The sequence below is a fragment of the Sprattus sprattus genome (assembly GCF_963457725.1).
Source record: "Sprattus sprattus genome assembly, chromosome: 12".
Lineage (NCBI taxonomy): Eukaryota > Metazoa > Chordata > Actinopteri > Clupeiformes > Clupeidae > Sprattus > Sprattus sprattus.
Window position 1 is genome coordinate 19,811,512 of NC_137910.1, and position 13,195 is coordinate 19,824,706.

Consider the following 13,195-nt stretch of genomic DNA (forward strand, 5'->3'; position numbering starts at 1 on the left):
GTGGAGGGCACTGTATATATATAGTTATACTAGTATACATACAGTATATATAGTATATAATAGTATAACTATATTATGAGTGTAAAATGAGTAGTAGTAGTCTATTTCCATCTGTAAAAATGGCTAGATACAAAGCAAACTGAATTAAACAGTATTATGTACACAGTAATACTATTCTAGCATATTCTGCTTTGATGTAGTTTCTATTTCACAGAATCAGTTCAAAGCTTGCTCTTTATCTTACCTTTCAGTTTCGTGGTGGACATGGCATATTTTATAACTTAATAGATAAAGCGAGGACCTATATATATGAGAGGTTTGTAGGAAGCTCAGTACTCTTGAAATAAGCTGTTTGGAGAAGACATCATATCATTTCTTAATTCACTACCACAATATTGCAAGACATCATGGAGTAAGTATGATTTGAAACTATATCAATACACTTGTTTGCTTACCACTGGCATGTGCCGTCTCATGCTAGAATAATCTTTTCTGTTAAGAGAGCTTTTACTCACAATTCTCCCTCTGTAAGTCACTGTAGGTAACATAAGGCTACATTTAGAACACGCCACTATTAGTGCATATAGTAGTAGTAGTAGTAGTAGTAGTAGTAGTAGTCCTTTATTGTTACAGCACAAGTATACAAGTATACAAGTATAAGCAACGCAGCCTGTCACTAGTAAACTAGCCAAAGTGGCAATCAGCCCTGTATAGCGTATACCGTATACCCATATACCGTAAGGATCTGGCTACATGGCTGATATAGTAACATCAGTATGATAACTACTTTGATCTGTAGCCTGTGCACATGTGTTCTGTTTATGACAGTGGTATTGGGGTTAATAACAGTGCTTTTTCTCTGTCTCTCTCTCTTTCTCTCTAGCTCATTTAAGACTCCTCTGGAAAGAAGCCTGGACAACCTAGAGTGCCACTTCACCTGGAGCCTCAGTGGCAACGTTCGCCATCTGCAAGATTATTTGGTGGACTGCAGTCAGCATGATTGTGCTTGGGAGGGGCACCTGTACAACCTACTGGGTTACATCACCTACCACATCAGCAAATCCCCAGAGGAAGCTCTGACGTACCTGCAAAAGGCTGAGGTGGCGCTCAAAGGGCATTACACGGAGGGGAGAGGACCACGCCTTCTGGTGAACCAGGCAAACCTGGCCTGGGTGCATTACCTTTTGGGTGAGCAAGCAAAGAGCGAAGCTTATCTGAAGGAACTGGCAGGGCTCCAGGAGGATTTTCCTGCCCCACCTGGTTGTGATCTGCATCCAGAGGTATACGGGGAGAAAGGCTGGACTCAGGTGAAGTTTGAGAATGAGATCCATCAAAAAGCAATAGATAACTTTGAGCTGGCTTTGAGAGGAGACCCAGACAGGAAAGGGTGGCATACAGGCCTTGCTCTGGCAAAGTATAGAGCTCATTTTGATGCAGGGGATGAAGAGTTGAGAGAGGAAATCATACAGCGAATGAAACATGCCAAGACAATGGATCCAGATAACCTTCACCTGGCAGCTGTCTACTTGAAAGCATTGGCACAGGTTGGCAGGAACACAGAGGACACTGTGAAAGAGGCTCATGAGCTAGTTCAGAAGCTAGGACCATGGCTTCATGGCCTTGCAGAAGTTCTTTATTTCTTCCGTTCACTGTCACTGGATTTAGCTTTGCAAGTTGCAGAAGAGATGGTGAGGAAATACCCCTCTGAAAGAGAAGCCAAAAAGCTGCTGGCACGTTATTATAAATACAAGATTTTTAAATCGCTGCATACGCAGGGTACCGCAGATTTCAGGGAGCTGATGAGAAAATGCATCCACATTTATGAGGAGGTCACCAGTTTTTACCCATACTACTATTACGGGAAAATTACTCTTGCAGATATCTATGCCCAATCTGGGAACGTAGAGAAAGCAGATCAAATATATATGGATCTTCTCAAGGAGGAAGATCTGAATCCTGCAACTCTACAGCGGTTATATTTTAAGTATGGGAATTTTCTCTGGTATAAAAAATCATCTTACGAGTCTATTGATTACCACAAAAAAGCTGCAGAAATCCTTACACAATCTACGGAGAGAAAGAAAAGCATCCAAATTCTCAGGTCAGTTGCTTATCGTAGCAACCATCGCAGATGTGATGAAATCCAAGCCTTTCTGTACACACTTGAAAAGAACAGACGTTAACATGGAAATAAATTAAATTCATAATTCAGTGTTTAAACTGTGTTTAAGCATCCAATGTATGTTATAATGTCCACTGCAATGGTGATCCTGTGTTGTAGTCCGTATGCCTTGACATGCCTGTAAAACCGCTGCTCATAATGTGACATATAAAGAAAGGAGGTGATGTAAAAATGTCAATTCTGTGTAATGCTAAGAATACATTTCACCCGATTGTGCTTTAACATCACTGTCATGGATTAAATCGTCAAAATAAAATGAAATGATATTTGAAGGATATTCTTTTTACGCATGCATTCTTTTTATGTCAGACTAATTATGATTGTATGATTTGTTTTTAAATAAAGTATATAGTATCTAGCTAACACAATTTGTGCTGTGGTCTGTCAATTCATTTCACAGATTAACAAATGATTCCAAAGCAAACCTAAATGAGATATAACAACAACCCCTGTCCAACGCTCACATGAGCTGTTCACGTTTGTCACGTCATTTGATAGATACTGTAGATGGATGTTGTAATATGGTCATCTCTTGTTATTTCCATAAGGAAATAGAATTAACAGTTACATTATTATTATATATTATCTCTGACAAGGACCATATTTCATTAGAGCTATCAAAAATCTCATTATGTGAATAAAAGAGTCAATTAAAGGATCCAACTCTATGCTACCTCAGTGTGTGTATACAAACTATGAGGTGGATTTATTTCACTCAATTAAGGGGAACAGACAAAATTAAAGCCCTGTATTTCTAATGGCTAATTGTAGGTGGTTGTCATATGTAGTCTCTATTCTGAGTCTTGAGGTTGATAGTTCCATGATTGAGGGAAACAAACATGTTGTTAGGCTTCACATTCCATCAGGCTGCATAGAGTACATCATTATTATAGCCTTGTGTTTGTGCATGGTTGAAAGCTAAAGGGTGCATTTATCTACCTTAGGTGTTTTATAAGCACCTGCTTTTAGTATCGTCTTCAAATTTACTTTAAAAGCATATGGTCATGGTCATGTGAAGGACAGACAGATAAACACACCTGTCATTCCCGCTAGCATCTTGCAGTTCTATGGTGCAGGACTGACTACCTTGTGAAAATGTATGAAAAGCATTCACAGCACGGAAACACAAACAAAATCAATCAGTTAGCATGCCAGCAAGCGTTCCTTAGTGCCAACTATGTTATTGTTTAATGTTGAGATTTTAGCGGGGTGGGGGGATTAAGCATAAGCATGCATGCGTGAAAAGAATTTTCTTGTTCAAGCATAATTTTATTTTCATTTTATTTGATTTTAATCAATAGCACACAGTAAAATCCATGACAGTGGTATTAAAGCATAATCAGGTGAAATGTTTTCTACACATTACACAGCATTGACATTTTTATTGCTGAAAATACATCACCTCCTTTTTTTGTTTCTTTAACTTTCCTAGTGGTGACTCTCATCTTGTTAGGCTACTTTATTTTCGTGACACAATGTCCAAGCTAAACCGAAGATAATCTCCCCAATGAGTGAATGTGGGTTGGAGGGCAGGGGTCACATTATGAGCAGCGGTTTTACAGGCATGTCAAGGAATACGTACTCCAACACAGGATCACCATTGCAGTGGACATTATAACATACATTGGATGCTTACAGACTTATTTCCATGTGAATGTCTGTTTGTATTTTCCATTATTTGAGTGTGAAAATATTTGTAGTATTTTCAGTCAGCTTTGCATCATTCATGTGTTCATTACATTCCAGAAATATCTCAATATTAAATCATTAAAACTATCTGTATGAACAAACAGACCAGCAGCAGAATTATTATAATTATAATTACATTGTGCATCTTCCTCCCCTTTAAAGAAGTGCACGTAAGCACTTTTGAGTAAATATGTTCAAAAAAACAAACAAACTGTTAGTTATAAACTTTGCTATCAACGTTTAGCGAAATTATCTTAATATGTTCTAAACCATGATGTCAATGACTAACACTGGTTTTGCTGAAAAGTAGTTAGTGCAGTTATTCTATAACTTGCCGAAGTATTGTGCCGAAGTATTGTGTCTTCAGAGAAGACGAACTAGAAGACCCTCCAGTCCGCTTTGGTTCAATCTTTATGGTCTTTTACAAACCTCAGCCAGGCAAAGTACAACGTTGTCCTGGAAGAAAAACTTGCTTCCTTTTGCTCTGACAATGTTCCCCAACTCTGAGAAGTGTTTTTTCCAGCAGGGCAATGCTCCATGCCACACAGCCAGGCCAGTAAAGGTGTGGATGGAGTACCACCAGATCAGGACCCTGTCATGGCCAGCCCAATTTCGAGACCTGAATCCCATAAAAAACCTCTGAAATGTGATCAAGAGGAAGATGGATGGTCACAAGCCATGAAAAGAAGCCGAGCTGCTTGAATTCTTGCGCCAGGAGTAGCATAAAGTCACCCAACGGCAATGTGAAAGACTGGTGGAGAGCATGCCAAGACACATGAAAGTTGTGATTTTAAATCAAGGTTATTCCACCAAATACTGATTTCTGAACTCTTCCTAAGTTAAAGCATTAGTATTGTGTAGTTTAAAAATGAATATGAGCTTGCTTTCTTTGCATTATTCGAGATCTGAAGACACTGCATCTTTTTTGCTATTTTGACCAATTGTCATTTTTCTGCAAATAAATGATCTAAATAACAATATTTTTATTTGAAATTTGGTAGGAATGTTGCCAGTAGGTTATAGAATAAAACAAACATGCACATTTTACTTTAACACATACCAATAAATAGTAAAACCAGAGAAACTGATAATTTTGAAGTGGTCTCTTAATTTTTTCCGTGGCTGTATATTCAGACTTTGTTTTGTATATATATATTCAGACTTCGTTTTGTATATATATTCAGACTTTTTTATATATATTCAGAGTTTTGTATAAATATTCAGACTTTTGTATATATATTCAAACTTTTGTATATATACATTCAGAGTTTTGTATATATATTCAGACTTTTGTATATATATTCAGACTTCTGTATATATATTCAGAGTTTTGTATATATATATTCAGACTTTTGTATATATATATTCAGACTTTTGTATATATATTCAGACTTTTGTATATATATTCAGACTTTTGTATATATATATTCAAATGTTAATTTCCTGAACGGCATGCCATAATATATATATATATATATATATATATATATATATATATATATATTGTCGTCACCTTAATGAACACTTGAAAATGTATTATATTTATTATTATATTTATATTACATTATATTTATTTGATACTAAACTGTTGTGATATATTGCACATTTTCAGTTAAAGTACATTGAGAGCAACTAAACACCACAACAAATTCCTTGTATATGAAAATGTACTTGGCCAATAAACATGATTATTTTTTTGTTTTGGCAAGTTGCCGTATAATAAGCGGGATAATGTATAGAACGCAGGTCCTTATCGGAAAATAAGTCCCTTCAGGGCGAAGCAAGACACCTCCGCTTCGCGTCGGTGTCCGGTTCACCCTGTCGGGACTTATTTTCCGATAAGGACCTGCGTTCTATACATTATCCCTTACGTAAGGCAGTGGCTACATGGCTGATATAGTAACATCAGTATGAAAACTACTTTGATTTGTAGCGTGTGCACATGAGTTACGGTGTCAATGGTAATGGATAGGCTGGGCTCAGGTGAAGTTTGATAATGACTTCAAGCAAAAAGCAATAGATAACTTTGAGCTGGCTTTGGAAGGAGACCCAGACAGGAAAGGGTGGCATACAGGCCTTGCACTGGCCAAGTATAGAGCTCATTTTAAGGCAGGGGATGAAGAGTTGAAAGAGGAAATCATACAGCAAATGAAACATGCCAAGACAATGGATCCAGATAACCTACACCTGGCAGCTGTCTACTTGGCAGCATTGGCACAGGTTGGTAGGAGCACAGAGGACACTGTGAGAGAGGCTCGTGACCTAGCTCAGAGGCTAAGACCATGGCTTCATGGCCTTAAAGTAGTTCTTTATTTCTTTCGTTTACTGTCACTGGATTTAGCTTTGCAAGTTGCAGAAGAGATGGTGAGGAAATACCCCTCTGAAAGAGAAGCCAAAAAGCTGCTGGCACGTTATTATACATACAAGATTTTTTGAATCGCAGCATATGCAGGGTAACGCAGATTTCAGGGAGCTAATGCATTCAAATTTATCAAGAGGTCATCACTTTTTACCCATACTACTATTGTGGGAAAATTGCTCTTGCAAATATCTATGCCCTTTCTGGGAACACAGAGAAAGCAGATCAAATATTTATGGATCTTCTCAAGGAGGAAGATCTTAAACCTGCAACTTTACAGCATATATATCATACATTTGGAAATCATCTCTGGTATACAAAATCGTCTTACGAGTTCATTGATTACCACAAAAAAGCTGCAGAAATCCCAACACAATCTTGGGAGAGGAAGAAAAGCATCCAAGTTCTCAGGTCAGTTGCTTATCGCAACCATCCAAGATGTGACGAAATCCAAGCCTTTCTGCTCAGACTTGAACAGAATTTATGTTTGTTCATACAGATAGTTGTCATGATTTAATATTGAGATATTTCTGGAATGTAATGAACACATGAACGATGCAAAGCTGACTGAAAATACATCAATTATTTTTACACACAAATACTGGAAAATATATACAGACGTTCACACGGAAATAAATTAAAATCATAATTCAGTGCTAAAACCCCCCACTCCGACAAAATCTCATTCACAACACCCCCCCTCATCAGCTAACACCCAACACCACACCCACCACTCCTCAAGATACACTATGTATTAGGGATGCACGATATTGAATTTTAGCCGATATCCGATATGCCGATATTTACAAGCTCATTTTGGCCGATTGCCGATGCCGATGCCGATATATACACCTCAGCTTTTTAATTATTGAAAAGTCTCTCCTGTACTAGAATTAATCTGTTATTATGCTAGGGTATTGCTGTAAATACAGGACATTACAGACTTGATCAATTTAGAAATAGACATTCACTCATGAAACTGAAATGGTTTCAAATATGGCAGATTTATTTATATTTTCACGTCACAATTTTCATACTTGAACAGTACCTCCTTGAACTTGAACAACTACACTCTGGAAATGCAGCTTGGCTTACTTGGCAAGCTAATGTTGGTTAACTGACTTACAGTTTAATAACGTCCCTTCTAGGATTTCTAGACTAATCTATGTAACGTTATTGCCAAGTTAGCTGTTTAAATTCCACATATGGAAAAGTAAGCCATGTAGATCGCGTGGGCTCGTGACATAACGTTTCACATCGGGTCAAATGAGGCATCATCAACTTCTCTGGTGTCACGTAGCATGCTTGGCTAACTTTGCAAGCTAACCTTGGTTGACTGACTTACAGTTTAACAATGTCCATTCTAGGATTTCTAGACTAATCTATGTAATGTTATTGCCAAGTTAGCTGTATAAATTCCATACATGCAAAAGTGAGCCATGTACAGATAGCGTTGGCTTGTGACACCTCATTTCACAGGATGTGAAACGTTATATCATCAACTTCTCTGGTGTCACGTAGCATGCTTGGCTAACTTTGCAAGCTAACCTTGCTTAACTGATTTACAGTTTAGTAACGTCCCTTCTAGGATTTCTAGACTAAGCTATGTAACGTTATTGCCAAGTTAGCTGTATAAATTCCATAAATGCAAAAGTGAGCCATGTACAGATAGCGTGGGCTTGAGACATAATGTTTCACATCCCGTGAAATGAGGTATCATCAACTTCTCTGGTGTCACGTAGCATGCATGCTAACAAGCTAGTGTTGTCTAACTAACTCCGTGACTTATTAACGTCAATTAGCGCGACAGGTAATGTTGTAAAGCGTGGCACGCGGGTGGTCTGCATCTATGCATGCAACCTACATCTCCTCCTCCTTCTCCTGAAAAGTTCTCTGACAAATAGGCATTTTGTCATCATCCTCTGATACTGTGAATTAGGATACTGCCACACAGCCGACGCTCATAAACATTTGCTTTGCGTGCGCATAATTTACACGTCACCTTATCGGCCAGGTACATCGGCAGAAATTTTTCATATCTGCAGATACCGATAATTAAGTTTTTAAGCCGATAACTGCCGATACCGATGTCTTGCCGATAATATCGTGCATCCCTACTATGTATATATAACTCTTACCCACTGAAAATATCTTCTCACCAAACCTACCCACCCTTCACAGATTACCACTTGTCCTTCTCATGACCTATTAGTCCTAAACCTTTGATCTTTAATTATGATTGAAAAGTGACTGCGTGTCTCTCTGTAGTCAACTTACATTCAGCTCTAACACACATGTCTACCCTACCACACACACCACCGGAGGTCTTTACACTTCTATAGCACAGTCAGAGCAAGACATAGTATTGCATCAAGCCATGGCTGAATGGAACGCACTTACTGCTTAGATTAAGGCTTTAAAAATCAAGTGAAGCAACACTTAATCTGTAACCAGATTTTGTAATTTTTTTTTTTTTAGATATGGGAATATCAATGTGTATGAATTTGTTGTAAGATCTGACTTTGCATATATATAGTTCTCATGAATCTATGAATATTTATAGTAATCTGTTTGTGAGAAAGAATATATATTTTTTTTCATGTGGTTATTTTGTCTGAAAGTGTCTTACCTGTTGTCAAGTTTTTATTTTTGGTGTGGTCCCCAGGAAGAGTAGCTGATGTTGTGCATAATAAAATCATAAATCATAAGTGCTGCTGACCATTCAGAGTGTCACAAAGAGACATATGCAAATTCATTACACTACCAGGGTTTGAGCTTTTTCACTCCATACTTCGTACTGCTTTTGTACGAGCGTCTTACCATACATCTAACAGTAAGCGTGGATGGGTTTTACATTATTCAGCTGACATCGCATAGAAGCACATCCATGCAAGGATACTCACAAAAGAGTATCATACACCATCAAGGTTTGGGCGTGTCCTGGCCAGAGAAATGGAGGCACAGGTTATTAAATGAAAAGACAATTGTGGTTAGGGGAGCTGAGCCACCACTAGGGGATGCAATCACCCCATTCCATGGATACAGCTTAGCCTCAGTTTCTGTTAATCATTATTTCAGAGTAACAAGCTTTGCACATACAACTGGTTAAACCAAACAGCTACTTGGTCAGGTTGGTCCACAGTAGATCTCATCATAATGTATGTTGCCACTGCAGGAAATCATACATAATTACTATAAATCAGCTTACTACAGCTGTGATATTAGATAGCTATTTCATTTCTGGCTAAATTACATTTATTTTCATTTCAGTTTCATTTATGTCTTAAGTACATTTATTTTACCTTTTGCTTAATAAAAGGTTAAATTGTTTCGAACTTTTTCCAGCGGGCTTTATGACTCCTTACCCTCATATTCTTTCGTAGTCTTTTCTGTCAAGTTGGCCACATAGAGATGTTCTAAGTAGGCGCATTTGTTCATCTAATGATTACGCTGATGTAAGTGTATATCTGATGACAGGAAATGTAGCCACTCTGAGCATGCATTCAACTTAATAACCTGCGCCTTGATTTTCTTGCAAGGACACGCCCAAACGTTGATGGTACGTAACTCTTCTTATCCATGGAGGACATGGCAAAATACTGAATCCACTTTGAACAACGTTTGCCATTCATTTATTTCAGAAGTACTGTTCCTTCAACCTACTCTGACATGGAACAAACATTTTGGACATAAACTGTTTACTCTCCCAGCCGGGCACATCCGATGCACGTTTGCCGGGTATGTCTACAAGAGGTAAGGGATACCGAAAAGCAAGTGCTGCATATGGGGGTGTGGACATGTGAATGGTAGCCTGTCCTACTCCAATGTCCGCCCATGGGAAAAAAACACCAGTAAAGCATTGAAGTAGTAGTAGTAGTAGTAGTAGTTAATTTGCATTACCAGTCAATGACCCCAGCATAAAGCGAAATACGTCGGTTATGTTTCGAATGACATATTACCTCGAGGTCCGCATGTTTATCCAGGCAATTATTTTATGGATTTAAAAAAAGAAACGCCATCCTGCAAATTGGCCTGTATCATTTCATCATTATTAAATCATAACAGCCGAATGCAACGACTTGTTATTTCGTTGATGTTTGTGATTATTGCCGTTTGCCTGGTGTCTTCAGGCAGGGATCCCTTAGGTCACGATCTCCCCTCCTATTACTTGCTAGTTCTTCTGGATCCCAGTAGTGACTTCAGGACTACAACTGAAACGCGCCTGGTCAGTGTTCACGAAACGAACGATCAAATATTTCCGTTTGGTACTGCTGTCTTCCTTCCGAACTACAGAACTTGCGTAGGCTACTGCAGTGAGTGATGGCTAGCCCCAAGAAAACTTGAGACCAGCAGATGGCACTGTCCGAGTAGCCTGTTTTGCCCAACAACTAGGTAATGACCATGAGCTGACAAAACTGAAAATACTGTAAACGCGGTATTTTGTCATGTCTTAAGAAGTGTTATCACAAGATCTCAAGTATGTAGATCTATATAAATAACAAACTAAATGTAGCCCCCCCCCCTGTAGACACAGTAAGTCACAGTGGTGCCTTTACTACCAGTTTGGATGTTTCAGGGGCTTTGTGTAGACATCTTTGTATTGACATATTCTACTCTTCATGCAGTTTCTTTGTTGTAGCATTTTGGAGTCTATGTACTCTTTGATGTGACCTAGAGAATACATTCATTGTTCTCTGTAGTACGCTGTTTTGGCATCCTTGCTTGAATTATGGTGTTCCTTATTGGACAGATATTTTGTTTGGTCCATTAAAAATCAGAACCTGAACTGGCAGAAGCCTCTCTGCACCACAGAAGGGTGTGGGTGCAGACATGTCAGCAGGTAACTCAGAAAGAGAGGGCCTACCCCATGCATCAGTGGCAGTTGTCCTCGTATGAACCCAGGAGGTCAGACTCAACATGGTGTCATGCAGCCACAGAGGGGACAACATTTTGTTATTCTGGTGCCCGTGTCCTTTTGGGAGAAAAAAAAAGAGATCTAAGTTGCACTGTCAAAATGGATTATAGTGTTTTCGGTATGAGCGCACGCTACATCACAATATAATTGTTTTGCGCTGGACCTTTGCCAAGTGCCTGTTAAGATGAAAATCTCAAAACCTTTTCAGAGATTGCATTACTGACACAGATGTTCAATTTTTGCTGCCTTGTCGCAAGTAATGTTTCAGAGGATTTAAATGTTGGGTTGGGTGGTTCCCTAATTCTCTGCTTATTCCAGCTGTCAATTCTGACCGCCTCTCCACACTAAAACACGAACATCTCCTCCAGGGGTTCAGAACTAGAGGAAGAGGCGCTGGGATGGAATTTGAAATGTGGTTTAATTGAAAACACGAATCAGGAGGTGGATAGCTTTACCAGGGAAGTTACAATGCAAGTTAAGAATGTCTGTCATTTCCTAATAATGGATTCACAATAGTCTGTGGGCATGAGACTGTTCTTTATAAGTGCGGCTGCCATGGCCCCGGGGGTGCATCCGCCTGGCCTTCGCCACCAGGATCAGCCTAGCTCAGCAGAATTTGGTATGCAACTTCAACCCTCCCCTAAAGCCGTCAAAGAACCCATTTCCTCCACTGAAGTAGAGTCCAGAGGCTGGAACCATGAGCAAAGATTTTGGTATGGGGAGATTTGACTATTACATGGAAGTCGCTGTAATATGGAAAAAAAGGAAGACTTGTATTTAAAGGTGTAGTCCTTGTTTATAAACCATTACACTTTTTTTGTACAGCGAAAACATCTGGAGAGAGTTCAAATATCACAAATCTTTCGCTAGTATCAAGGGCTACTCCCAGGGCTGGGCCTAGCATTTCTGGGGCCCTAGGAATTTTTTTCCCCTGGGGCGGCACAGAACATTAATAATAATAAAATAAAAATACTGGTTAAATGAAGTACGTATGTATTACAGCTTTAATCATTTATATCGTTGCACCTCTTGCTGGTTAGTGTTGACGCCATGCTGTGTGTACTATGCAAAACCATTCTAAATAGAGGATTGATTTAATGCTTGTTGACCGGCCCCATCCCGACAGCTCTTTACATGTAAATCATCATACATAAGTACCACACGTTACATTTATGAAGATTTAGAAGAGAGCAATTTTATTACAACCATAAATAACCCAGCAGGTCCGCTGTACTGCCAGTGTCAGACACATGAACCAAACAAATGATTCTGTTTCAATAAGGCGGCATAATCTATAGGGGATGTCATCGGCCAAGGTCTTCATACTATAGGCAGTGGTGGGTAGAGTACTGAAAATTGGTACTCAAGTAAAAGTACAATTACCTCCTTCAAAATCGACTTGAGTAAAAGTAAATATTCCAATTGGAAAAGTTACTCTAGTAAGAGTAAAAAAGTACTCTGTTTAAAAGTTACTCAAATTACAAGTTACTTTTTTGTGTTGGAGTGTTTGGATCAATGCAAAACATAACGTGAGTATTCAGAAAGAAATGCACTCTTGAAACATTTCTTCACAAGTTGCTTCATTGTATCATGTATTTTTTTTTTCATTACACATCTCATAGATCACACATACATTACTTTTATTTTCATTAAACCTTATTACACGCACACTTAAAGCTGAGCCAACCAGACAAGACTAGACTACATACAGTACTGTAGATCTGATATCAGATCAACTCCAGAGATGTATACACACACACGCAAATATCGAGACCGTTTTTTATTAACCATACCAGCGCTATTGATGTGATAAATAATTTTAACATACTGTAGCCTAGGTATAGCCTACTTGTTTGTGCCCTTGCATATTATAGCAAACGTGCATTCGGACGTTAGCTTAGCTGGCAACTATTCCAGTAAACAAAGATATGTGTACTTTTATCACAATACTCATTTTAATGAAAGCACAATGGAAATGTAACGGAGTAAAGAGTAGAATTCTAGTTCAAATATTTACTCGAGTAAGAGTAAAAGTGCAGACTTTAATTAT

The 13,195-nt window shown here is 38.6% G+C and overlaps 1 protein-coding gene across 1 annotated transcript; it reads left to right on the top strand.

The window, feature by feature from the left end:
- Positions 1-407: 407 nt before the first annotated feature.
- On the top strand, positions 408-6,747 carry LOC308373571 (interferon-induced protein with tetratricopeptide repeats 1-like; the record flags this gene model as incomplete). The annotated part of the gene is made up of 3 exons (XM_080849142.1): positions 408-412; positions 884-2,101; positions 6,414-6,747. 3 exons carry the CDS (start codon positions 408-410, stop codon positions 6,745-6,747), a joined length of 1,557 nt encoding a protein of 518 aa, XP_080705268.1.
- Between the last annotated feature and the right edge of the window lie 6,448 nt (positions 6,748-13,195).